Raw genomic sequence first — 27,845 nt, 5'->3', positions numbered from 1 at the left:
GAGGCACTCTACCACTGAACTATGCCACTAGCCCTTTGCTTAATTTTTGAGACAAGGGTTTTGCTAAATTGCTCAGGCTGGCCTTGAACTTGTGATCCTCCTGCTTGCAGTTTCTAGATTTGCTGTGATTATAGGTGTGCACCACTGCACCTAGCTAAGAAAAAATATATATATGTGTGTGTGTGTGTGTGTATACACACTTTTTTGGTATTGGCAATTGAACCCAGGGTCCCTTAACCACTGAGCCACATCCCCAGTCCTCTGTTATGTTTTATTTTGAGACAGGGTCTTGCTAAGTCCTTAGTGCCTGACTAAGTTGCTGAGGTTGGTCTCGAACTTTTAATCCTCCTGCCTCAGCCTCCCAAGTTGATAGGGTTATAGGAGTGTGCCACTGAACCCAACTATTTTGAATTAAGGTGTAATATGGGTCAAAAAAGGTGAGCAATGAATGGTTTGTGATGTTTAGAACATTTTATTAAAGTACAAAATTGTTGGAATTAAGCTAAATAGAAAAACATAGTAAATATTTACAAAAACATTGATAACATCACTCAAGTAACAATACACATAACAATGCAGAGAAAGGTCTTAAAAGGATTACAAGTTGAAATTACAGAGATTTCACAAAAGGGATCTAATGGTTTACTGCTGAGGATGGTGTTAATGTAATATGAAAGATCTCTGAGCAAATGGTAGATATCCCGCACTCTGCAATACAGTGAGTACTCCCTAGATAGTTATCCTTTAGGAGATTCTGGTTCAGAGGCAGCAGAGGGGACAAGTCAAGAGTTGAGAAAGTCCTATAACTGGCCTAATTTCCTTATTTTGTTGACCGTGTTGACGTCATGCAGATAAGTCATGGTGGTTTTCTTCAGCCTCTGATAATATTCAGGAGGATATAAGCAATTTCCCATTTTTTGAACAAAAATTCAGTACACAAAAGGCTGAACAGAATCCTGTACTCGAACTATCAAGTTCTATCTGATGGAATATTATCTATGAAACTAAGAAAGCATGGAATTTATCATGCCCTATTTCATATTTGATGAAAATAGAAAAGGAGGCAGAGTGATACTTTTAAATCAAAGTGCTTAGGTTTTAGCTTAATGAATGGTCAACGATTTCCTAAAGTGACCACATAACTGTCTCCAGAGTCCAGAAGAATTTAAAATCAGATTTTAAAGACCAAAGAAAACAGATGTAAAACAGAAAAAGTACAGAAGAAAACAATGCCCAGGAAAGGTCACTATTCACTTTGCTCTGATAGTTGTATATTAAAATACCTTCCTAAAAAAATAATTCAGAGGAAAGGACATCTAAGAATTTTAGGTAAGTTTAAAAGCAGTTTTGGGCTCAGTAAGATCATTCCTTAAAATAACACCTCATGTTTTAAAATAGATCATCTTCATCCGACTCTTCCAGGTACTTTATAGGTTTCTTTGCTCGTCCAGATTTTGCCCGAGGAGCCACAGTTGAGTCCAAGTCCAGATGAAAGTCATCGCTCTCCCCCCGGGGCTTCTAAAGAGAAATGTCAAGTAATTTTGCATAATGTAAACCTGACAGCATAATTTCCAGACTACAGTTCAAGGAGTTTTCTACCTTCTACTAAGTAGTAAGAAAGAGGTCCAATAAACCACTCCATTGACATTTAAATAAGTGGCATAATTAATTTAGGGGGTGGGTGGGGGGCGGGTACTGGAGATTGAACCCAGGGGCACTTTACCACTTAACTACATCCCCAGTGCTTTTTATTTTTTATTTTGAGATATGGTCTTGCTAAGTTGCTTATGAGTCTAAGTTCCTGAGGTTGGCCATTAACTTGTGATCCTCTTGCCTCAGCCTCCCAAGGTGCTGGGATTACAGGTGTGCCCCCCCCGCCACCCTCAGCTATATTTGACTTTTGTATGGCTAAACTACCCACAGCAAAAACTAATGAATTTGAGATTTAAATTTCTTAAAAACATCAAATTAATAGCAAAAATGTAGTTAGGCATTTCAAAACATTGAGAGCAAAATGACTAAACAGGGATAATACCTTGCTTGTGCCTGCTTTAGAAATGATTTTCTCAAAATTAGAGTCAGAATCATCAGAAGTGGATGGCTTTCTTTTGCGTCGATTCTTGGTTTTGGCAGGATCAGGCTTTTGAGAAACATCAGAATTCAAGTCTGCATCCTTCTTCGTTCCTTTTGGTGCAGCCTTTTTCTTGGTAGCATTAGTGGAGGTGGAAGATTGACCTGCAAGTCAACACAGGAAATCATTCATGGCTGCTCTTAGGGGAATTATTCTGTGAACTTTTTTTCTTTTCTTTTGCAGTAGTGGGGATTAAACCTAGTGGTGCTCTACCACTGAGTTACATCCCTAACCCTCCCTTTTTATTTATTTTGAGACACGTTCTTACTAAGTTGTCCTTGCTGATCTGTTACTTGGGTTCCTTCTGTCTCAGTTTCCCACGTAGCTGGGATTGCAAGTATATGCCATTGTGGCTAGTTCATTGTGAACTTTCTTTAGCAACCTGAAGACTATATTTGACATGGAAAAGATAATCCAATAGAGCTGAAAATATCTTAGAGTAAAGCTATTAACTATTTTGATTATAAAAAGCTAAAAGAAACTGTTTCCATTTGGAAAAGGTTTAATTTTAATATCAATAGTAGTAAATTTTTGCTGGGCTGATGGTGAACATCTATATAATTTCAGCGACTTGGGAAGCTGAGGCAAGACAGAGGGATGGCAGTTTGAGACCTGCCTTGGCAACTTAGTGACACCCTGTCTCAAAATAAAGAAAGGTGCTGGGGATATAGCTCGGTTGTAAAGCATCCCTGAGTGCAAATCCCAGTACTAAAAAAAAAAAAAAAAAAAAAAAAAAAAAAAAAAAAAAAAAAGTTATCAGTATAAAAAATTTATGTTGATTTGGGAAAGCTAGTTAGTTAGTCCTGGTATTAATCTATCTCAAAGATTTAGGCTTACTTTTTGCTGTTGTCTTCTTCACTGTCACAGTCTTTTTTGAAGACGGCTTCATAACTTCAGAAGGTTCAGCTAGGAGATCGGCTGCAGGAGGGCTTGAAGAAGATGGTACACTGTCTTTAGCATCGTCAGCCTCAAGGTCAGTCACTTCAAGTGGAAAGGAAAACAGTGTATATCAGCAACATATGAAATACATTTACTGCTTTGTTCCTGCTATGCATTCTCATTTAAACATTTTTCTGGAACATTTATTTTATCTTATTTTATTTATTTATTTTTTGGTATTGTGGATTGACTCTAGGGGTACTTAACTACTGAGCAACATCCCTAACCCTTTTTAATTTTATTTTGAGATGGGGTCTCAACTAAGTTGCTTAGGGCCTCGCTAAACTGCTAAGGCTGGCTGGAACTTGTAGTCCTCGTGCCTCAGCCTCCAGGATCACTGGGATTACAGGTATGTGCTACCATGCCCAGCTTTCTGGAATATTTTAAACACACTCTTTAAAACAAGAACAAAACAAAACAAATATATACACATATATAAAAGCAGATATTTTAAACACATGCTTACCTACAATTTAGTACTAATTTCTGAATTCTTTATCAGCAGAAAGGTTTTATTTTTTGTATCTAGCATCTAGCATAGTACCTGGGACAGTTTGATTAGTTTTAGTATATTAAATGTGGAGTCTATTTATGTGCAAAACTGAAAAAATAAACTGAATTAGCAATAGAATTCTAATAAGAAGTCACGTTCATTTTCAAATGAAGTTCTTGGATGTTATAGCCAAGATCAGAACCTAAATGGGCCCCATGCATCCCAGTTAAGTAGATGTTTAAATTATACATACCAGACATGGTACTCTTCTGTGGCTTCAGTTCTTTTTTAGTATGTCTAGAATAAAAACAAAAAAACAAAAATATCCTGACAACCAATTCTAAGTATGTCAAATAACAAAGATTATCTACTATTAAAAACAATCAGGATAAGACCTACATTAGATAAGATACTTACTTTGGGGGAGTTTTGGTCTTAGGTGGGCTAGCATCTGATGGGACAAAATCTTCATCTTCAGTTTTTTCATCAAAATCTGAGAAATCTTCATCTGAATCCAAATCCATTGTGAATTTGGTTTTTGCTGTTTATACAAGGAAAGAGGGCAATAGAAATATTTAATTCGCAGGCTGATGAAACATTTCATGAGCACATAAGCTTCACTTGAACCACCTAAAAAGATGCTTCAGTTTTTCAAAAGTTTATAATTTACTATTCTGACAGTAATTTCTGGAATTAAGTATCGTGAAACTATTGGCTATGCAAATCTGATAGCATATCTAGCTTGTTCTTTGGTCTTCTTACTTGCAGCTCTCCGTGGCTCTGTTTCTCGTGGAGGGACATCAAAATTACTTTCAGTACTGCTCATATCCGATTCAGAATCAGACCAGGGGTTTCTCTTTTTTCCTTTTTTGATAGGTTTAAATGGCAATGTAGTCTGTTTCTTTGCCTTGGTGCCTAGAAAGCAAATAGGCATTAACCATACTTATATTCTCAGGCTTAGTTTTCTTCATCTAGGATCTACCCATCTTTCAAATATTTATTGAGCACTGTGATGGTCCTGGGGAATATCAATGGTGAGGAGAAACAGATACAACATAATCCCTGTTCTTGTGAAGCATAGAGCTTGGTCATTTTATCCCATAAAAAAAAAAATCATCTGTTTATGTAAGGCTTGTGGTATATGTACATAAACATTAAGGTTTCTTTAAGAAAGAGATATTTGAGCTGAGGCCTGAAGGTTCAAGAGAAGTTGATTAGTTGAAGGTGGGTGAAGAAACATTCTAATTCAAGAGGTTGCACTTACAAAAGTTCTGGGAGGAAACAATATACTCAGAAAACTGCAAGTTCACAAATACTAGAAAGCAGAAGTTGGGAGATAGTGCCTAGTCTTGCTAAGGATATGACCATATTTTAAAAGTTCTCTCCAGTTGCAGTGTGGAGATTGGAAAGGGGCAAGAATAGATATAAGAAGAGCAATGAAAGATTACTGCTGAAGTCAAGGTAAGGATGACAGTTCAAAGGGAAAAGTGTCTGGGGTGCTTAAAATGAATAGTAAGTTTAAAGTCACTAAGTTGTGTTAATTCTTTTTCCAAGTGTCTCTCATACCTATCCTTTGTTTTTTAATGTCCTTCATTTTGTCCCACTAAGATTACAAGGGCAGTTTCCTTATGGGCTTAACTGGGTTCTTTCTTTATATTCTTGTGAGGGGAATTTTCTTTCAGTTCACTTATTTCATGTTTCTTAATTATTCATTTTCCTTGACAACCTGGTGTTTACTGATTTTCTATTGAACATTTGTCAAGACTAACCCAGGTTTTATCACAAAGCCTTTATACTCTATAGGAGCCCATATGGATCTTGGCTTTTCTCTAGATCCCTAAAATGACTAGCATATACTACTTAACTTTCTCTCTCTCTCTCTTTTTTTTTTTTTTGCAGTGCTGGGGATTGAACCCAGGGCCTTGTGCTTGCAAGGCAAGCAAGCACTTTACCAACTGAGCTATACTTTCCCACTTCTTATACCTTCAGAATATTGGATATAGTGGTAGGAACATGAATGCGCAAAATACTTAGCTGTCCCATTAGTTGTATATTGTAAATATACAACTATGTAGGTTTAGTTAAATATGTGTTAAATTATAAGGTCACTATATAATATTGCAAAGCATGACACACATAAATTTTTTTTTTTTTTGGTACTGAGGATTGAACTCAGGGGCACTCAACCACTCAACCACATCCCCAGCCCTATTCTGTATTCTATTTAGAGGCAGGGTCTCACTGGGTTGCTTAGCACCTGGCTTTTGTTGAGGCTGATCCTCCTGCTTCAGCCTCCCGAGCCACTGGGATTACAGGTGTGTGCCACCATGCCCGGCTCACATAAAATATTATTTAAAAATACTAGGATATTTCTATTTGTTTTATTTATTTTGTATATGAACTGATATTATATGTGTCCATATTATCTATCTAAGGTATATGCTTAAGGATAATATGGCTTCTATATACAGATCAATCAGCAGGATAACATTGAAAGTTCATAAATAAATCTCAACATTTACAGTCAATTGATTAAAAAAATTAAACGGGGATCTACCCTCATGAGTTTGGATTTGGCCAAGATTAGACATGACCCAAAAGCATAAGCAACAAGAACAACAACAAAAACAATAGGTAATTGAACTTCATCAAAACTTAAAACTTGCGCTTTAAAGAATACCATTAAGAAAGGGAAAATAAGCTGGTATGGTGGTGCAAGCCTGTGTGTGATCCCAATGATGTGGGTAGCTGAGACAAGAGAATAACAAGTTCAAGTGCAGACTCAATAACTTAGCAAGGCCCTAAGCAACTGAGACCCTGTCTCAAAGTAAGAAATAAGAAGGGCTGGGGATATAGCTCAGTGGTAAAATGCCTCTGGGTTAAATCCTCAGTGCCTGCCCCCCAAATAAAAAGAAAGTGAAAAGAGCCTGGTGCAGGAGTGGTATACACCTGTAATCCTAGCTACTCTGGGAATATCCTGGGAGTCTGAGACAGAAGGATCACAGAATCAAGGCCAGACCCAGCAACCTAGTGAGACCCTGTCTCAAAAAATAAAACATACTGGGGATGTAGCTCAGTGGTAGATTGTCTCTGACTTCAATCCCCAATATGGGATAGGTGAAAGGAAGGGGAGGGAGCAATGAGGGAAGTGAAAAGCTAATCCACAGAATGGGAAAACACATTTGCAAGAAATTACCTGATAAGGGACTTATATCTAGAATATACAAGCAAGTCTTAGACAGTGAAAACAAATAATCCAATTAAAGAGCACGGGATCTGAGTAGACATTTTTCCAAAGATACAAGCACATGAAAAGATGCTCAACATCATTAGCAAATATGGAAATACAAACCAAAACCATTGTTTACCCACTAGGACAACTAGAATTAAAGAAAAAGACAATAACAAATGTTGGCAAAGACATGGAGAAATTGGAACCCTCATATATTGCTCATAAAAATGGGACAACTGCTTTGGAACAGTCCTCAGTTCCTCAGAAGTTTAAACAGGGACTGGGGACGTGGCTTAGAGGTATAACGTTTGCCTACATGAGCAAGGCTCTGGGTTCAATACCCAGTACCACAAAACAAAAACAAACAAAAAAACCATAACATGCAAAAAAAGTTTAAACTGAATAATCATATAATCCAGTAACTCTACTGGAAGGTATCTACCCAAGAGAAACAAAAATTTGTACATGAATGTTTAAAGCAACATTAATTGCTGGATGTATTTGTGTACACCTACAGTCCCAGATACTCAGGAGACTGAGGAAGGATGATCCCAAGTTTGAGGACAGCCTCAGAAACTTAGAGATCCTGTCTCAAAGTTAAAAAAGGGGTGGGGATGTAGCTCAGTGGTAGAGCACCCCGAGTTCAATCCTCAGTACAGGGTGGGGGGACAGTAACATTATTCATAATAGTTAAAAAGTGGGAACAATCCAAATATCCATCATCTGATAAACAAATAAATAAAATGTGTTAGAGGATAAGAAACCCTAATTTGAAAATCTGAAACAATTAGAAATTAGAACATTTTGATTATCAATATGATGCTCAAGAAGTTTCAGATTTTGGATATCTGATTAGGGTTGCTTAACCAGTAGTCTATGCAAATATTCCAAAATCCCAAAAAACTACCAAATATGAAACTCCTCTAAACATTTTAGATAAGATACCCAACCTGTTTATCCATCTAATGAAATACCATGACAATAAAAAAGAATACAGTACTGATAAATCATATATGACTCTTGGAAACATGCCAAATAAAAGATGTCAGTCACAAAAGACTACATATTAAATATCATTTATATGAAATGCCTAGAACAGGTAAATCTAGACACAGTTCATTTTTTAGTGATTGGTGGGAAATGGGGAGTGACTGTTAATGAGCTGATTCTTTTTGAGGTGAAAAATTGCTCTAAACTACTTAATTACCAAATGATCTCTTCTAAAATGAGTCAAATCCCCAGGACAATGTAAAGTAGGTTCACATATATTTCAGACGCGGCCCTCTTTCATATTACTTAAATTCAACTCAACAGGAACATAGTGAAAATTTATGTGGAATGTACTAACAAACACAATTTTATCTCAACTTTATATGCTGTTTTCTTTAAAATGTTGTAATACCTGGTTCTTTTTTCTGTTTCTTCTCCAGTCTTTGTTTTAGGTTTTCAAGTTCTACACCATCCTCCTTAAAGGTTCCCTCAGTATTTTCACTCTAAGACAGCAAGATATATATATATATATAAAAAATCAAACAAAAAAGATAATAATACAAGAATGGTCCAGTTCTGTACAATGTATTTAAAATAATATAGAGTCAAATATACAAATATGTATATGGTCAAGGAATTTTTTCTTTGGGTTTTGGTTAAGAGCTCAGAATAAAGGTACAGGTATGACTTCTTCAAGATACGTAAATATTAAAAAAATCAAGTGCTTAAGAAAGTAAAGTTACACTTAGAAATGACACATTTCAAATTATGGGGGGTTAGAAATTTAATAAAATCTGTTCAATTTTAAGTGGAAATATACTTATTAAAAAAAAAAAAAAAAAAAAAAAAAGATCCACCCTTCTCCCCCTTGTGCTAGGAACTGAACCCAGGGCCTTATGCTTGCTAGGCAAGAGTTCTATCACTGAGCTATATCCCCAGTCCACAAAGTACGTGTAATGGTTTCAAGAGTATTACCTTAATTTTCTTTTTAATTTTCTTTTCTGCCTCTGCTTTCATCTCTATGGTAACTCGGGGAATGACTCTTTTTCCTCGTGGAGAAGGCAAAACTTCAGTCACTTGTATTTTTTTCCCCTTTGCCTTTCCACCTTTCCCTGGTAGACCTACTTGTTCATCTTGTTTTTCCTTGGCTTCAACAGCCTACAGAAGGGATATAAGAACTCATTATTGGGTATAATTAATATGCAATAATAAAGGTAAGTGTGGATACAGAAGATTAGGTTTTATGTATAATTATAACATTTGACCTTTCTGAGGATAAAAAGGGGAAATTATGTTAAGGATAAATCTATCTATCTACTTACATATATATATATATAAAATAAATAAACACATAAGAAAAGATTAAGTACATACTCAGTAATGTACACTTACCTAATCAACTGATAAGAACGAGGTAGACATTTATACCAAAGTGCCATAATGTGAATTTGCATGTTACGCTTAATTATGAAGTAAGATTATTTTTCCTATGCTAATTTCTTTGCATTTGTTGGTTCTGGAGTTGAGTCCAGGGACATTCTTCCACTAAACTATATCCTTAGTTCTTTTTAAGATAGTGTCTTCCTAAGTCGCTGAAGCTGGTCTTGAATTTGCAATCCTTCTGCCTTAGCCTCCTGAATAGCTGGAATTACAGGTGCCACTGTACCAGCTATGTTAAAATAATTTTAAGAAACAAATGTTATTTGGAAGACTTAAGTAATAAAAGGATCCTCTGAAACTATCTGACTGGTTTTCCCTGAAAGTAATTTAATTGGCTTTGTTCTTTTAAGTTGACTGGGTGGGTCTTCTTCCACATTTAGGCTCTCCTCATCTTAGTCCTAACAGGTCCTTCCTATTTAATTTTATAAAAAAAGCCAACTCCAAAAGCTTCTGGTAGTTATATTCCTGGCCTCATATCCTTTATTCCAACTAGCATTTAATAATTATCTGTTTTCCTGTGTTATTTTAGAATGTATTCTTATGCTGCCTATTATCCTTTCTATTTTCAATTGTGATGTTTGACAAAAAGAGGCATTATGGAACACATTAAAACAACAATAACAATGAAGTGCCAGGTACTGAACCCAGGGTTATGTGCATGCTAGGAAAGCACTTGAACACTAAGTCGCATTCCTAGCCCCCACATTATTTCATTAATAAAAATTTAAAATGGGTGTTATAGACTACATACCTCCAGTTCCTCAATAAAAGCAGCTAAATCTTCTTTCCACAAATCTGATGGACTCTTTCTCTTTAATGTGTTCAGCTCTTGCTCCTTTATAAAATTAACAGAAAATTAAGTCAATAAATGTGTATAAACAGCATTTTAATGTAGAACACCTAAGTTTTTACTTTAACCATTATAACAATGTTAAGCAACACACACCATTCTATCAATAACTCACCTTTTCATTTCTTTGTTTGCACAGTTCATCTTTCTTTTCCTTGGTTAGATACCAAAGGGGCATATCAAGAAGGTAGTTGAAGGTTGGCCCAGAATCTGTTACAGAGTCACCCTTTTCTGTCTCTTTTTCATTGTCACTCTCTTCATTCTCTTCTTCATCTGGAACCTAAAGGACAAATTAAAATGTGGAATTAATAGAAAATGTGAAACATAAACAGACCTGCTATTTAACAAAATTGCTAACCAAGAAGTTACCTTTTGCTGGGCTTCTTTCCAGGCCTTCACAGGATCAGAATCATATCCTCTCTGAATCAGAACTTTAATTAACTCTTTTTTAGGCTTATTTTCTATCAAAAAAAAAAAAAAAAAAAAATCATGAACAGATAAGGATTTTGAGCAAGATTTTAGGACAGAGATAAAATTTTACCACATTGTTAAGAGATTAAAACTGGAATTCAAAAGGTCTCTGTTGTGCATATATTTGTACATCCTGGAATATTGCTAAGTCTTCTTAAACAATTAACAAATGTAAATTACAAGGGGGCAGTCAAATCATAGTTGAGGTTCTGATCTAATTATAACTCTTACAACAACATAAGAGAATCAAAATATTTAGAATACACTTCTACCTCAATTATGCTCCCTTATTTATTTATTTCTACACTTGATTGGTCAAGTTTTTAGTACTACCCATCCAAAGACTGATTTCTCTTAATCATGGTGACCGTATGCATGCATTCTTTCCCTTTTTTTGTAATACCTCTCCTTCAGTGACGACTGCAGTCAATTTACTACACCTTGACCTAAGACTAACTAGTGAAACAATTCTGGAGTACCACCTTTAATCAATCAACTTGACACAGACTACACATTTAGACCTATATTCTTCAAGAAGACTGGATAGTCCCTAGTATTTCTTACTTCCATTCAGCTGAATACATTCTCTTTTGTTCCCCCTCAAGTCACGTCCAATCACTCATCTTAATCTTTCCTTAAGCAAAAATATCTGTGAAATAAGGAGGTTGATATGCTAGTGCTAGTTCTTGAAGTTCACATGAAAATGAATGTGTAACTACTAAGTTAAACATTTTTGTGTACCATGAGAAAACTGGCCTGTGATCATAACTTGTTATATTTTGGTATTTACTACATAATTCATTAAAGTTAACAGACTTACTTTCCTAGTTAGCCCTGGTCAGAGTTGAGTTATTTCTTTTAGTCTTCACACCCCTACTTTAGTCAAAATATTTTCTTCCACATCACTTAAATTCTGCTTTTGTTGCTTACAGAATTTCTTTAAAAAAGAAAATTCCTAAGACCTGTTTTGGGCAAACCTTAGGAATTTACTAGTCTAATTTACTTAGAAGTCATTTATAATCTCTTCCTTCTTATCTTTTTCTTTTCTATCAGGTTTATTATATCTTTTTGTGATCAACCAGTTGATACAAGGTCTTCTAGCTCTATTTCTCCCTGTTCACATGTCAACTAAATCTTGATTTTTTAAGATGCTTAATCTAGTGGGCTAGGGATGTAGCTTCATGGTAGAGGTAGAACACATGCTTAGATTCACAAAGCCCTGGGTTCAATCTCCAGTACTGGAGTATGGGGGGGTTGGGGAGGGGGGCAGGTGGTGTACAACAAAAAAACTCAATCTAGGAGAAGCCATCTCTTAAAAACCACAAATCCTTAATCAGATATATATATAATATATATATATATATTTTTTTAAATTTTTTTAGTTGTCAATGGATCTTTTATTTTATTTGTGGTGCTGAGTATCAAATCTAGGCCCTCACACATGCCAGGCAAGTGCTCTAAAACTGACCCACAACTCCATCCCCTTAATCAGATATTTAAATTAAATGTTTGTACTAATAACTAAGTGAACTAAATAGAGTTTGTCCTGCCTCCTCCCCACCATTGCTCTCACCAAAAATATTTTAAAGTTTAGCATAACTATAATATTAGTATAGGCAATTATTTTAAAAACATACCAATGATTATTTTGCCATCTATTTTCTCTAAGATAAAGCGAGCCTGATTATTCAGTTTAGCAGATTCAGCACCAAGCATTCCTAGAAGCCATTCTTTTCTTAATCCATAATATTTAAGCCTGAGTTCATAGAAGTCTCTTAGAATATCCAACACTGTGTCATATTTCTTTAAACAGCCTACATGGTCAAAAAGCACCTGGAAAAGGAAAACAAGATTAGAGCCAAGAATCAATAAATTTGGTAAACTTCATTAAAGTAGCCTAATGTATCCTTTTAGAATTGCTATTAATTCTTTTTTTGTTTGTTTGTTTTTTGCAGGGCTGGGGATCGAACCCAGGGCCTTGTGCTTGTAAGGCAAGCACTCTACCGACTGAGCTGTATCCCCAGCCCCGCTATTAATTCTTAATATAATCTGAAACCTCTCTCACAAAATAAGACATCGTCCATGAATGTGTATGTCAAAATATATTCTCCTGTCATGTATAAAGAACAAATTAAAAAAATACATAAATTTAAAAAAGAAAACAAACCATAGAATTGCAGGTGAGACTAGTTTGGAGTTTGAAGACTTTGTGTAGCCCAACTCTCTCTGCCTCTGCCAATTTTTCCTCAGTCATCTTTACAACAAACTTCACAGTGGTATCTGTGTGGTATTCCCGATAGTCTGTTATGAGAGGGGGTGTCTTCTCAGTGCCATTTAGCATGGGTTCTAGGACCTGTTCTTTATATGTCTGAAGAAAGAAATAATCCTTTTGTAAGAAATCTCCTGAACAGTCAACAGCAATAGTACAAAAAGTCTCCTAAAACAAAAAACCCCACAAAACAAACAAAAGTCACAAATACTTACTTGGGTCCACGTTCTGATGGGAAGTTCTGAGATTTCAATGGTTGTGGAATTAAGAATAGCTACTTCACCATTAATCACATATTGATTTGGAGCCAGCTCTTCAATAGTACCTTTGAAATTCTTGTAACTTGGAAGCTAAATTGGCATCATAAAAAAAGAATGGCTTTTATTTTTTATTTTTTGGGGTACCAGGGATTGAACTCAGGGGCACTCAACCACTAAGCCACATCCCCAGCCTTTTTTTGTTTTTTATTTAGAGACAGGGTCTCAGTGAGTTGCTTAGTGCCTCGCTTTTGCTGAGCTGGCTTTGAACTTGTGATTCTCCTGCCTCAGCCTCCCAAACTGCTGGGATTACAGGTGTGTGTGCCAGGCAAAAGAATGTCTTTTGAATGTGATACTAAAAACAGAAGTCACAAAGGTATTCAACAATAAATCTAATTATAAAGTATGAAATAAACTTTATATTTGTGTCCTCTTTAATCATATTACCCAAACTGAAACCTGAAGAAAGATAATGTTGCTAATATGCACAGAATAGTTACCATTGGCAAAGGTTCTTCTCCATCCATCAAACGCCTGATGTTATTTACAACTTCACGAACATCAAAGTTGGGAATTTTGCAGGACCATCCAGTACCAATTCCTTCAGCACCATTTATCAGGACCATGGGTATAATAGGAATGTACCATTCAGGTTCAACTCGTTGGTTGTCATCATATAAGAACTTCAACGTATGATCATCTTTTGGTGGAAATAACAACCTAGCCAAAGGGCTAGAGAAAACAATAAAAGAATGTTATTACACAAAATACTTGCTTTCTGAAGTCAAGGGTCACTCCAGTGTTTTTTGCCTGAGCAATTAGAAGTATGGTGTTCAATTTACAAAGGCAGGAAAACTAAGGATTCCATTTCAGACTTAAAGTTTGAAATACGTATTAGATATCCAAGTGAGAACTATTGAGAGGGCAGTCAGGCATCAAAGTTTAGAAGTCAGGCATCAAAGTTTAGAAATCAGGGGAGAAGTCAGGACTGGAGATATAAAGCTATGAGACTGGGTCATTTGGGAAGTGAGTATAGAGATCTGATGAAGGAGTCTTAGGGCAGGCCAGTATTTAGAGTTGGGGAAGATGAGAAGTACCAGCAAAGAAGGCTAATAAGGAAAAGAACCAGCTCTATTGTAGAGGCTGAGTAATTCTTTGTTGTGAGGAGCTGACTTATTTACTGTAGGGTGTTTATAGCAGTACCCAGTGTTTCCTAATTAACTGAATTTTTTGTCATACATCATTTCAAAACTGGCACTGTTAAGTCACTGGAAATTGAAAACATACTCACCTGAGCATTGTGAAGATGTATCGAGGGCTAGCAGAATCCTTGCCACCATGTAGTCGGGTACCAAATTGACCAATGGGTTGCAAGAGGTTCAGATTATTGCTACCCACAAAATTCTGAGCCAAATTGATAATGGTCATCATTAGTGACATCTGAGGGAAAAAAAAGATTGATTAACCTAACCAAAAGCCTTTTAATAATACATATTGATTATTATGACCAAGCCTCATTATAATCTTATAAATCTTAGGTTTATAGTGATTGTCCCAAGATAAATAGACAGCTGACCTAGTACCTAAACTCAAGACTTTCAGTTCCAAGTTCAGGGCTCTTGTCTAATAGCAATTTTTATCTATTAAATCCTATCAACTTGGAAGGAATAGTTTCTCCCCTAACCCTCAGCAAAATGAAATACTTTCACCTTTTTATCATTAACACTTTGGTCATTTCTATTCTAGCATACATCACTTTAATCCATAAGAATGTGTGTTGCCCTTCTGGTTAAATTGTGATTATACCTTGAAAGTACAGAACATATTTTATATTTATTTTTATACTCCTGGTACAGGTAGACATTCAACAAATGTTTGTTGAGTGAGTATTTATGTAGTCCTCACTATATTTTGATTTAAAGCAGTAAGTAGGTCAACCATTACATTGAAATTTCTAGGCACTCTCATTCTTTAAAACTACTTTACATAGTGAATGCAGAAATGTAATTCAATGTTATGTTAGTGCATAGTTTTATTTATCCTAGTGAGTCAACACAGACATGTGTGACAACTTACAATTTTCCAATTGATGGTCATTTTGTATGCCTAAATTTTGACATTGCAAAGATAAAATAAACATCCTTATAGGAATATTATTTCCAGAAGTAAAATTGTTTGGTCAAAGGGTGATCCTATTTTCTTATAATTTAATAGATTTTATCAAATTATACTCTATTATGGATATAACAGTTTATACTTGCACCAAACATATTTGGAGAATGACCTTGCACTGATTTCTGATATAATGCTTTCAGGAAACATTATGGGTTGCATGTTTACCTCACCATGATGGTAAGAGGACATTTCTGCCACTGACCCAGCTAACTGGGCAACCTTCACCTCCCGCTTATCATTCCGTTTGAAACAAGTAAATAAAACCTTTCTCTGACCGGGTTTCAAACCTGTAAGATGAAAGCAGGGCAAACATTAGCATTCTCAATTTAATCATTTCTGGGCGTAGATTTCCATCTTATAAAAAAGACTAACGAACTGGAACTCACCATCCACCATAGATGGGATAGATCTCTCATTATCAGAATTTGAGAACAGGATAAGTTCCTTGTTTATAAAGTCATTGTATGTCAGGTAAGTGGTAGTTTGCCCATATAAATAATCCTAAAGGATAAAAGGGAATATTACATTACCTAGTTTAAAATAAAACATTGGTCTTAACAATGTTTAACACAAAAATAAAAGAAACCACTCAGAACCATCATTTCTATAATTCTGAAGTCCCCCAAAATATAATTGTGCACAGTATACAGTATTTTATGTTTTAAAGATAATGCAAACTTAATTGCTATACGGTTAGAAAAAAAGTACATTGCCTTTGTAATTTTTTTCAGGACCAACAATATATTTATGTAACAGTCTAAATAAGAATATTTATAAAGTCATGCACAGTTTAATGATGAGAATACATTCTGAGAAACACATTAGCTGATTCTGTCCTGTGAATATCATAGTGTGTACTTAGATAAGCCTAGAAAGTGTGTGTAAATAGATACACAAGCCTAGGCTGTATGTCATAAACATATAAGAGTACAGCCTATTGCTCTTAGGGCCATGATGAACAAAAAAAACCATGATGCTAAATGAGGCACAAGAGAAAATGATGTCATCAAGAGACTTTGTAAAAATGAGATGTGTGATGCTACTGCTGGCATAACATGGCATAATATATTATACAGTATAAATAATTGTATGTGCTCTACTTTTATATGAATAGTAGTTCAATATCTCTGTTTACACCAGCATTGCCACAAACACAAGTAATGTGTGATTTACTTCGTGGCTATGTTACTAGGAGTTAAGAATTTTCCAGTTGCATTATAATCTTACAGGACCACTGTTGATGGAAACATTGTTATATGATGCATAACTATAGTTATTTAAAATGTTAAATTTCTTACTAAAGTAATCATTAAGTAAGTTTAATTTGCTATAATATCAATCCTAAAAAGTCTATCAAATAGTACATCTTGTGGGATATATTCAAAATTTTTACCTCAGGAAGGCCAAGTAACTTTCGCTGTCTTCTATCCTCCATGAAGTGAGTTAACCATTCCTTTCGATCATCTACCTGCTTTTTGCTAAAGGCCTGCAAAAAGATGTCACCATTATTAATAGGTTCCAAATATCTCTTCTATAGGAAATAAACAATGAAAAATACTATTTTCTAAAATACCTGGTTCCTTCTTTGGGATATGAGAAACATTCTATTTTATAAAACACTCATATAAAGATCTAAATGTATCAATTGACGAATGTAGTGATTTCTAAAATTAGAATATATATATAAAATACAACTCAAACTCACTAGGCTGATTGCAGCATCATCTTCGGGCCCAGAATATTTAAACTGAATACGATGTCTTTTCATATCTGCAAAGTATTCCTTAGCTTCTTTTGATGTACTGGTGCCCAAACCTACAAAACAAGGATACCACATTACCCCATATAATAAAGTATAATGATATATAACAAAATAAAGAATTTCTGTGAATTCCATTACAAACCTTTGTAATACTTGACTTTCCATTTTTTATGGTTTGGAGTAGAACTTTTCCATTCTTCAAATTCAGGAAGGCTATAGAATGCTATTTCTTGCTTGTTTTTAGATACCTATGGCAAAGAACACATTGCTGTGGCTTTACACACTGTGGGCTCAACTGCATACCAACATACATCATTGGAGTGATTCAGGTCTGAGAAATAGGGTCTATTTTTGTATCCTAGAAATTAGTGTACCTTTACAATGGGAGTGATAAACTCCTCCAGAAAACGATGTCGCAGAAGAGAGGGCCAATTGTGATGGATAAAATTAATCAGCAAGCCTTTGATATGGGAACCATCTTGGTCCTAGAAATATGTGAAAAGCCAAAGCACAAAAGAACTGTTTAGAAACTTAAAAAATTAATAATTATTAATAATATATACATATAAATATAAATATATAAAATTGACCTACTGGCAATCTCTCAAAAGTTTTCCTATGGGAATTAATAAAAAGGTGTTTAACTCTAAACTCACTTAAGCTGTACATGTAAAATATCTATAACAGGCATATTTGATTAGATGTTTTTTAGCCATAATGAATAAAGCTCCTAGTTAAGTAATTTCTCTTCATGGTGGGAAAGCAAGGTAACAATAAGACATTTAGCCAGTATGGTGGTGCACACTGTAGTCCTAGTTACTCAGGAGGCTGAGACAGAAGGATCACTTGAACCCAGTTTGACACCAGCCTGGGCAACATAGTGAGACTATCTCAAAACAAACAAATGACAAAAAACGCTTGATTTAGTTTAACAGTCTAAAATATTTGATAATAAACCTGACCTGATCTGTCATAATCATTATCTTCCCATAACGAAGAGTCTTCAATGAATCTTCATCTTCATAGTTTTTCTTATACTGAAGACCCACGATTTTGATGATATTGTTAATTTCAGCGTTTTCCATGATCTGAAATGGACACATACCAAAAAAGAATAATTTTGTTTATAAATTTGAAAATAACAAATATGATGCTTGGGTTTTTGTGAGCTCTCATATTTTGAATTGCTAGTCCACAATAAGTCAGAAAAATCTCTTTATGTATATAATTTCTTCTTTTTCTGCTTTTGTGGTGCTGATGGAACCCAGGGCCTCATATATGCTAAGTGCACATTTTTTTAAAACAACAACAACCTAAGACTCATTTCAAAAACACCCAATGAGAAAAGGGACTATAAGCATGAAAGCTGCATTATAAACTAGATTTAGATGCTGAAGTTAGTTTTATACTCTACCTGTTTATGAGAAGCTTCTCGGACATTGAGTATTTTACCTCTAAGAGGGAAAACACCATATTTGTCTCTCCCAACCACACCAAGGCCTGAAACAGCCAAAGTTTTGGCTGAGTCTCCCTCAGTCAGGATAAGTGTACACTCAGTGGAGTTTCGACTTCCTAAAGTAAAAATACACAAATTAATTTTAGCACATTTAGTTCAACCTCAAATACTATATTAACAGCCTCGTATCAAAACATAAATGATTTAGAAATTCAATAATAAATTGGCTTAGGAGACAATAATTAGCTACATATATTTTTTGTTAAATTCATTGTAAATAAAAACCACAATGCCCCTCCCTTATCCCTGATTTCTCTTTCTACAGCTTCAGTTACTGATAATCAACCATGGTCCTAAACTATTAAATGGAAAATTCCAGAAATAACCAATTCATAAGTTTTAAAATGCATACTGTTCTGAGTGGTGTGATGGAACCTCATAGTCCCACTTAGGACACAAATCATTAATTTGTCCAGAGTATCCACACTATGTTTGCTATCTAGTTGTTAGACTTTTTTTTTTTTTTTTTAATTTTAGTTGTAAATGGACCCAATATCTTTAATTTATTTATATGTGGTGCTGAGGATTGAACCCGGTGCCTCACAGCTGCTAGGCAAGTGCTCTACCACTGAGCCACAACCCCAGTCCACTTATTAGTCTTTTAATAGCTATCTTGGTTATAAGATCAACTGTCTTGATATCTCATTGCCTGTGTTCAAATAACTGTTATGTAATAGCCAAATGCTATACCACAATGCCTACATTATTCACCTCACTGATCACATAAGCACTGTTAATATATCGCATCATGATAAGGGGGAACACAAGAAGATATAGTAATAATGTAGTAACTTTTGTTATAGTACATTGTTTTATTATTAGTTCCTACTGTTAATCTTTTACTGTGACTGTGTCATCATGTATGTGGTGGGGGGCAGGGAACATAATATATATAGGGTTGGATTCATGGTTCATGTTTCAGGTATCCTCTGGGGGGGGGGCGTGTCTTAGAATATATCCCCTGTGGATAAGGACTACTGGATCCTAGTTTCTTAGATTAACTATTTATACTGCTGCTAAATATCCATTTGATATTATACTGAAAATATTTATTAGGTAATAGGTCACTATTTAAACGTTTTGCTTTATATCCATCCACAATCATCTCAACATTTTAATAGCCCCAAATTGGAAATGACTTAAGTGTTCAATAACAGGAATTGGTTGATTTTTTAATTAGGTAATCTGTTGAATATTAAACATCAAAGGGAAAATATCCATGGTACACTGTTAATGAATAAACAACTGAAGTAACAGGATTTAAAGTTTGGAAACATTTTAAACATGTACCTGCATCATTGGCATCATCAAGTTTTGGAATTCCCTTGATTCTGTTATGTTTTACAGCTGAACACTTCTTGTTTAACTGGACTTGGGCTTTAAATTTTACCCAGTTTAGTATGCTTTCTACAATACCACAGCCAATTGCCTGAAAATGAGAAGATTCATATTAGGAAAGAGGGATTCTTTGAGAATTCTAGAACACAGTCAGGTGTGGTGGTGCATGCCTATAATCCCAGTAGCTCAGGAGGCTTCACGCAGGATATTGAGTTTAAAGACAGCCTCAGCAACTTAGTGAGACTCTGTCTCTAAATAAAAACTATAAAAATACAAGCTGAGCTCGGTGGTACATGCCTGTAATCTCAGTGACTTGGGAGGCCGAGGCAGGCAGATGGTTAATTTGTGGCCAGTCTCAGCAACTTAGCTCAAAACACCGTTTCCAAATTAAAATGGCTGGGGTATATATACCTCATTAGTAGAACTATACTGGATTTAATCACCAGCATGAAAAAACAAAACAAAACAAACAGACAAAAATCCTAGAATACAAATAAGCCCACAAGAAAAATGAACATTAAAGATTGAAAAGAGGTAGAATAATTTCTGAACAGAGGTTGGAGGTTGGTACATTAATTTTGTGATCTTTCTGTGTTCGGTTATCACCAGTGAGGGAAGCGGGTTCCTTTTGATTCATTCGATAAATATTTTCTGTGAACTTATATTGTGCTAGGTGCTAAGATACAGTGTCTAAAACAAATAAGACATGGTCCTTGTCCTCATGAGATATAAGGTGTAATATGGAAGACAGAAATAAGTGTGATGAGTTATGATTAAATGAAAAGTTTGTTAAACAATAATACAGGTTCAAGGTTACACTGAAGCCAACTTAGTTGAGGTGAAGAGTAGAAAATAAAGGCTCTGAGGAAATGGAATTTAGACTTCCTGAGTGGAAGCCATTGGAAGATTTCAAGAGGGTCAAGACAAAAATGTGTGCTTCAACACAAGAAGGTCATTCAAGAGTATTGCAAAGAAAGGACTGAAACAATATGAAGATTAAGAACCTGTTATAGTAACCCATAAGAGATAATGGTGGGAGACTACTAACATATTCAAGAGATGATTTTTATTGGTTAAAGTAGAGATAAAGACAAGGCTTCCACCTTTTTATTTTGGTACTAAGTATCGAACCCAGAGATGCTTAACTACAGAATGGGTGGCCACATTCTCAGTCCCTGACAACCTTCCCTACCACCCCAATTTTGAGACAGGGTCTTGCTAAGTTGCCTAGGCTGGTGTGAGATTGCCATCCTCCTGCCTCAACCTTCCCAGTTGCTAGGATTATAGGCATGCACTACAGTGGGTTTTTACTAAGACAGGAAATAGTTTTTTTGATCTTTTTTTTTTTAATTTTCTTTTCAGATTGGGAAGACTTGGAGAAATGCAGTACGGGAGGAATCATTTCTGCAGAGTTGAGAAGGGCAATTTTCTATTTTTATTTCTTTCTAAGTACTCACAGCTTTGATGAATTTTTCACTTAATTGGCATGTTGATCCAAAGCTCTTGGCTTGCAAAGTCATATTTTCTTTGGTCTGAGAGTCAAAGGTTGGATTTTCAATTAAGGCATTCACAAAAATCCACATGTGATTTTTCACCTGCAAAAAAAGTTGATATGAAGTCGCTAAAATGTCCTAATGCTTTCAAGACTTTCTTCTCCCTTGACTTTAGAAAAATAAAATTGCCAAAATAGCATACCTGATGTGCTTTTACTGCAACACCACCCTTGTTCTTCTTCTTCACTACATCAACAAGTTTAGTCACAATCTGATCAGCTACATAATCAACATGTCTGCCACCCTAATAAGGAAAAATACCAAACTTTTAAAATTCAGCATCCTCATTATAACAATAATCAAACACTTAAAAATATGTAACTTAGCTCCTTTATACCAAGGTAGTCAAATACTCAAGTCTATTTCATTTATTAATAATAAGAATGCAGGGCTGGGGTTGCAGCTCAGTGGCAGAGCACTTGCCTAGCACATGTGAGGTGCTGGGTTTAATCCCCAGCACCACATAAAAATAAACAAAACAAAGGTATTGCATCTATCTATAACTGAAAAAATATTTAAAATAATAATAACACAAAAAATTACCTTGGAAGTAGCAATGCTATTGACGAAACTAATTTGCTGAAAGCCTTTTTCACTCATTGTTAGACACACCTCCCACCTGTGGTTTACTTGTTCATGTATTACTTTCAATGGGTTGCCAGTTTCATCTAACTTATCCTTCAAATACATATCCACATAACTGCGGAATCCTTTTACCTACACCGGAATTAAAGGTGATGGTATTAACAAAAGTTATAACAAATAGTGCCATTAACAGACTATGCAGATTTTTAAAAACCAATGAAATTTTGTTCACTGACGGACTAAGAGAATGGTCACTAAAGAAGAGCACAAAAGTATTTATTTTAGGTGTTTCTTTGAGAAAGAAATTTCCTTTAGTAAGTTTAAAATGAGCTTATTATTTCATTATTGTTTTTTCAGGAACATATATAAAGTGATAAGAAAAACAAATAGGAAGAAAAAAATCTATTTTGTACTTAATGATCAGATTCCCTTATGTCCTTAACATTCAAGCAAATACTCACTGGCAACTTATTTCCATTAAGAAAGACTTTGACATCTTTAGTGGATCCAGCAACATCATATGCTCTTCTAACCATCAGTGCAACAATATCTTTGTCTAGGCTTTGCATTTTAAACTTAGACAAATCAGGCTGGAAGGTGATACATGTAAAATCTTCTCCACTAAAAGGCTTGAGTTCCATCTCACCAGCTCGCCCCATGTTATCCATCCATGTCTATGGTAAGAAATAGGAAATGTGAAAAATTCAAATCACTTCCCACACAAGAACTAAATAACACAAATGCATGAGTACTGAAAATAACCTAATACATGTCATGAATAATTTTTCCATGATTTATTTATAAATTGCTAAATTAAATCTAACATTAATGTCATTATAAATGGCTATACTGTAATTTATAATCAAGTCATTAAGATTCCTATTTACTTGCCTGTTTGAACATTTTCTTGTATTCTCTACTGGCTGTTTCCACAGTAAATTTGGTACTGAATATATTACATAATTTGGCTCCATAGCCATTTCGACCACCTAGGCAAATAAATAAAAATGCTATCTTATTATCTCATTGACAGCTTTATTTCTTAATCACTCGCAAAGTTATCCAATTATAAACATTTATTCCCATACTTTTAACCCTCATGCTACAGATAGTCATTTGAAAACATGATGTTTTTTCAGCAACAAGAATGTTCCCCATTTTTCCTCAATCCTTTACCTGTTACTTTCTTTTCATCATCATCATAGTTACTAGAAGTTAAGAGCTGTCCAAATATAAGAGCTGGGACATACATCTTTTCAACTTTGTGTTCAACAACAGGAATTCCTTTTCCATTATTCCATATACTAATTAAATTGTTTTCTCTAAGAAAAGAAGATTGAAAATTTTATTGTAAAACAAATGTTAAACTAATACTTTTAAATACTATTATTTCTAAAATATACAAATTTACAAGTCTTAATTACATTATGACTCTTTTCATATACACCTTCTGAAATTGAGCATGAATAACCTTTTCCTCCATGCTTAGATACTGACACACCTGAAAGAGGAACGGGAGTGAGGGGATGGAGGGAGAAACCTTTCCAACATCTGTGTAGACACTGATAATATTGAAAAAATATGAAACTTAAAAATGTTAGAATAACAAAGGAAAATGAATTATGTCCAATGGAAAACAAAGGACAAAATTTGGAAACAATATTGTATCACTTTTGTGTGTGTGTGGTATTGGAGGTGAAACTCAGGCTCATACATGTTAGCAAGCATTTTATCTCCAGCCCATGCAAGTTTTAAGAGGATCTTCTTTATATACTTAGTTCCCTTAGCTTTCTCAACCAACAAAGCACATGGTAAAACAGAAGAGAAAAACATTATCCATCAAAAACTTCCCTGCTTGCCAATAAAATGCCAAAAGCTTATTTGGACTTATCTCTCAATTATTTTAAGTTAATTCTCAGAATAATTTAATTATAATGGGACACACACTATAGTTCTTATTCCAAATAGTATTTAACATTATCTATAAAAAAGACTAAAACTAGCTCAACATTTTTTGGAAGATTATGATATTAAGTACTTAGAAAGTTTTGAGTATGTAATCATTAACACATTATCGAAAAAAACTCTAAGGCTGGATGCAGTGGCTCACACCTGTAAACCCAGTTACTCAGGAGGCTAAGGTGGAAAATCTCAAGTTTGAGGCCAGCCCCTGCAACTTGGTGAGATCCTTTGTCAAAATGAAGGACTGGGGAAGCATTTCAGTGGTAAAGCGCCCTTGGGTTCAATCCCTAGTACAAAAACAAAACAAAACAAACTGAAAGTGTATTTTATGTGGTAATTGACCAGCCTAATAAAAAGGTGAAACAAGCACCCAGACACCATCCATTAAGGAATACTAGCATTTAAAACTAGAAATGTTAGATCAAATGATTCTCTATCGCCACCTGCTGGTTTGCTGTTTGAGTGCACATTGAGGAAAAAAATTCTACCCTCCCTAATGCTTCCAGCTATTATTGGAGATGTTTGCAGAGGTATTTAGAGATTAAGTGTCATAATGTCTGTACTTTATTTTGAAATGATTCAGAAAAAATACAGATGAAGTAAATATCAAAAAATGTAGACAACTAGCTGGTTGTAGTGGTGCACACCTGTAATCCCTGTGACTCGCCAGGCTGAGGCAGGAGGACTGCAAGTTCAAGGCCTTAATCAATTTAATGAGATGCTGTCTCAAAATAAAAGAGGCTGGGGACATAGCTCAGTGGCAAAGACCCCCAGGGTTCAATCCCCACTCTTCCCAAAATTAAAAAAAATGTTGACAACTATTGCATCTACATGGTAGGTATCCATAGGCTATTCATGTCAGTATTCTGCTTTTCTATACTTCTGCAAATCTTCATTTGAAAAAAAAAAAAAAAAAAAAAAAAAAAATTCACTAGTAATCAAACTAAATGCAAGTAACAATAACAAGATATATACAACAAAACTTACGGGTCAATAGTGACTCTAATACAAGACATTTTGGGATCCCTTTGTTTGTTGTCTGCAGCATTAACTGAAAGAAAATAAAGTACACATTTATAAGAAATTAAATCTTTAAGATGTGGATAAAAAGCTGAATGTGATGGCACATTTCTATAATTTCCAGTGACTTTGGAGGCTAAAGCAGGAGGAGTGAAAGTTGGAGGCCAGCCTTAGCAACTTACTGAGGCCCTGTCTCAAAACAAAACAAATAGGCTGGGAATGTAGCTCAGTGGGGTAAAGCACCCCTGGGTTCAATTCTCAGTACCAAGCATGAGGGCAGGTAAAATGATATAGAAAAAACATTCCTAAATAGCATTAATAAGGTGTTAATTTATAGCAACTTTTGTTCATAGAACAGTCTCTAGGGAAAAACTCAACTCTGGACTTTAGTAGACTGCCTCACTTTTGCCAACTAATTGTGTGAAATCATAGGAGGTCGGGCTAGAGGGTTTGATAGGAATGATAGTTCTTATGAAGGATTTGACCAGTAAACTTGTATGAAAAAATTTACTCACCTAGAATTTCATCAAAGATTTTGTACAAACCAGGAACAAAAGTGACTTCCCTATAGTTCATGCCAATATCTTCATCGTAAACCCACATTTGCTAGAAATAGGACAAGGAAATAGTTTTATTCTACATTAATTGTCATCATTACTATAAAGCCTTCTAAATGAAATACTTATACACACACACAAATACATACGAACAATAGTGAGGCCAGTGACACTATTAACAGCAAATTAAACTGGAAAAGTCTATTTCAACTACTAAGTAAGGGCACTTAATTATCTTATTATACCTGGGTCACTAATTCCACAGAGCCAATGTAGGTGTCTGGGCGGAGCAATATATGTTCCAATTGCGTTTTCTTTTGATAGATTCTTTCAATAGATAGTCTTTTCTTAGCATCTTCATTTTTCTTAATTTTGTTCACTTGCATGTTTTCGTTTACAGGCTAGAATTTAAAAAAGAAGAAAAGAGTTTTCAATCACAAATTTATTTGGAAATGATAAACAAAATATGTACCGTGATACACTTTAACAATCATATATCATAAACTGCAATGTTAGTGGATGAGGGTGGACTTTACAAAGCTTTGAACAAAAATGGCAAATTAAGTTAAGCTCAGCCAGGTTCCCGGGTGTCCGTTTGAAAAGACATTTTAGCCGGGCATGGGAGTGGCAAGCCTTCGAGCCCAGGGACGAGGGAGGCTATGGCAGGAGGATCACAGGTTCAAAGTCAGCCTCAGCAATTTAGCAAGACGCTGTCTTTCAAAATAAAAGGGCTGGAGATGTGCTCAGTGATAAAGTGCCCCTGGGTTCAATCAATTCGTATGTCTGACATGGAAACTTCTTGAACAAGTTTCTTTTTTATGTCCATGGAAAAATGCACCCACTCCTTTCACCTATTGCATATTTACTGAATTGCCTCCGATATTCCCGGGACATGACATCATGTGGGGATGCCATCGACTCAATCCCTAGGCCAGGTGAACATTTTGAACCGAGGAAGGGCTTTTGTTGAGGGGCCCACTGAGGTCGGCCAGCTCTTCAACGGGAAACACTGCCTTTGCTCTGCACCTTCCAAGATGGGCGACATTCAATGTCCTTTTCAACCGGAGGGCAGGCGAGCAAAGAGGGCTCTAGAATATAGCCACCCCAAGGCCGCACGCAACACCCCAGAAGCGAGTTGAGCCGATAATGCCTCCCGATTGGCACCGTTAGGGGCTTCGACCTGTTCGCGATGCCCCGGGCCCAGAGTTGGGGGTCGACACCGAAGATGGACGCCCAGATCTTCGCGGGCTGGTCCACAGTCCAGGAGCCTCACCCCTTACCGGCGGCCCAGAGGCTCCGCCACCCGGCCCCTTCCGCGAGCTCTACCTGCAGTGGTGACACCTCCATGGTGATGGTCGTGAAGGGGCTCGAGAACCCCGAAAGCGACTAAACCGGCGGGATCCACGAGACGATCAAATACCGGGACGCTTCTCCACAGACGCGCGTCGGTTAGGAGAGCACCTCGAGTCTCTCAAGAGCCTTCGCCTAGCCCGCCCAAATCAGATAATCCAATCACTGACTCTTTCTCACCGGCTCTGTCTGGAATAACCAATCGTAACCGGTATCTTATCTCCACCAATGAACCACTGAGTAGGCCGGTCTGTTCGAAAGAACCTATTAGGCAAGGGAGGCGGGACTAGGGCGTTTTCAAAACGCACCACTCGGAGTCCTGGCACAGAGACTGACGGGGAATCTGGCCACTGAGGAGGATCCGTTTGTTCTTCCCTTGCCGAAAACTGAGGCGACCAGGCGCTACGGAAGCAGGAGGGGCTTGCCGGAGGTGCCCGACCGAGTTAAGGGGGAAGAAGGAAATGCATTCCCCAGCAACTACTAACCTACTTCAGACCCCTGAAGTTAAAATAAATAAATAAATAAATAAAATAAAATCGTCTGTTCTGAAGTCCTTATCAAGAAGAATTGGCGTTCCTCCATTTTTCTGAGGAAACGGAGCGCCGACTTTCTTTGCAGGGACTCTGGCCATTTGGTTCAGTTTATACCTTCTGGTTTCTGCTTCCAACCCGCCCCCCACCCCCCAATAATTTATTTGCAAAGATAAAGAAATTCCACCTTTGTGGTTTGGGCTTCTGTATAATGGAAGGATGTACAGAGAGGATGCAAAATAGAGGGCAGCATTCAAATCCCTAGCAGAGCAGTGCTGGAGAACAACTGATAAAAGGAATCATTATGATTATGGTCTCCCAGAGCTGAGGACTGGTTAGGGGCCTTCCTGGGACTGAAGCCTTTTCCTCACACAGCCAGTAAGATACCCCACTACAGTTCTTGTAACTTTTCCTCTTCTCTGTGA

At 36.0% G+C, this 27,845-nt stretch overlaps 1 protein-coding gene across 1 annotated transcript; it reads right to left on the bottom strand.

Moving 5' to 3' along the window:
• Nucleotides 1–459: 459 nt before the first annotated feature.
• On the bottom strand, nt 460–27,007 carry TOP2A (DNA topoisomerase II alpha). Its single transcript, XM_079132773.1, has 35 exons — nt 26,867–27,007; nt 25,786–25,941; nt 25,499–25,589; nt 24,951–25,014; nt 23,178–23,323; nt 22,893–22,990; nt 22,463–22,675; nt 21,960–22,133; nt 21,559–21,660; nt 21,321–21,458; nt 19,816–19,954; nt 18,424–18,581; nt 17,972–18,097; nt 17,384–17,494; nt 17,152–17,257; nt 16,953–17,062; nt 16,641–16,733; nt 15,634–15,748; nt 15,413–15,534; nt 14,364–14,512; nt 13,573–13,804; nt 13,031–13,165; nt 12,714–12,914; nt 12,184–12,379; nt 10,445–10,536; nt 10,191–10,355; nt 9,977–10,060; nt 8,761–8,943; nt 8,198–8,288; nt 4,326–4,478; nt 3,981–4,104; nt 3,817–3,860; nt 2,969–3,112; nt 2,036–2,235; nt 460–1,518 (listed from the first exon to the last, which is right to left on the bottom strand). Exons 1-35 carry the CDS (start codon nt 26,885–26,887, stop codon nt 1,390–1,392), a joined length of 4,605 nt encoding a protein of 1,534 aa, XP_078988899.1. The 5' UTR covers nt 26,888–27,007; the 3' UTR covers nt 460–1,389.
• Between the last annotated feature and the right edge of the window lie 838 nt (nt 27,008–27,845).

Source organism: Sciurus vulgaris (assembly GCF_902686455.1).
Source record: "Sciurus vulgaris genome assembly, chromosome: 3".
NCBI classification, from domain to species: domain Eukaryota; kingdom Metazoa; phylum Chordata; class Mammalia; order Rodentia; family Sciuridae; genus Sciurus; species Sciurus vulgaris.
This window is presented reverse-complemented; position numbering and strand designations above follow the sequence as displayed.

Excerpts from the sequence above, each read along its gene's own strand:
- TOP2A (XM_079132773.1), bottom strand. The coding sequence starts at position 26,887 with ATGGAGGTGTCACCACTGCAG. Across the intron at positions 13,166-13,572 it reads GAGAAGAACCTTTGCCAATG|CTTCCAAGTTACAAGAATTT; the intron begins GTAACTATTCTG and ends ATGCCAATTTAG. Across the intron at positions 12,915-13,030 it reads CCATCAGAACGTGGACCCAA|ACATATAAAGAACAGGTCCT; the intron begins GTAAGTATTTGT and ends TTCTTTCTTCAG.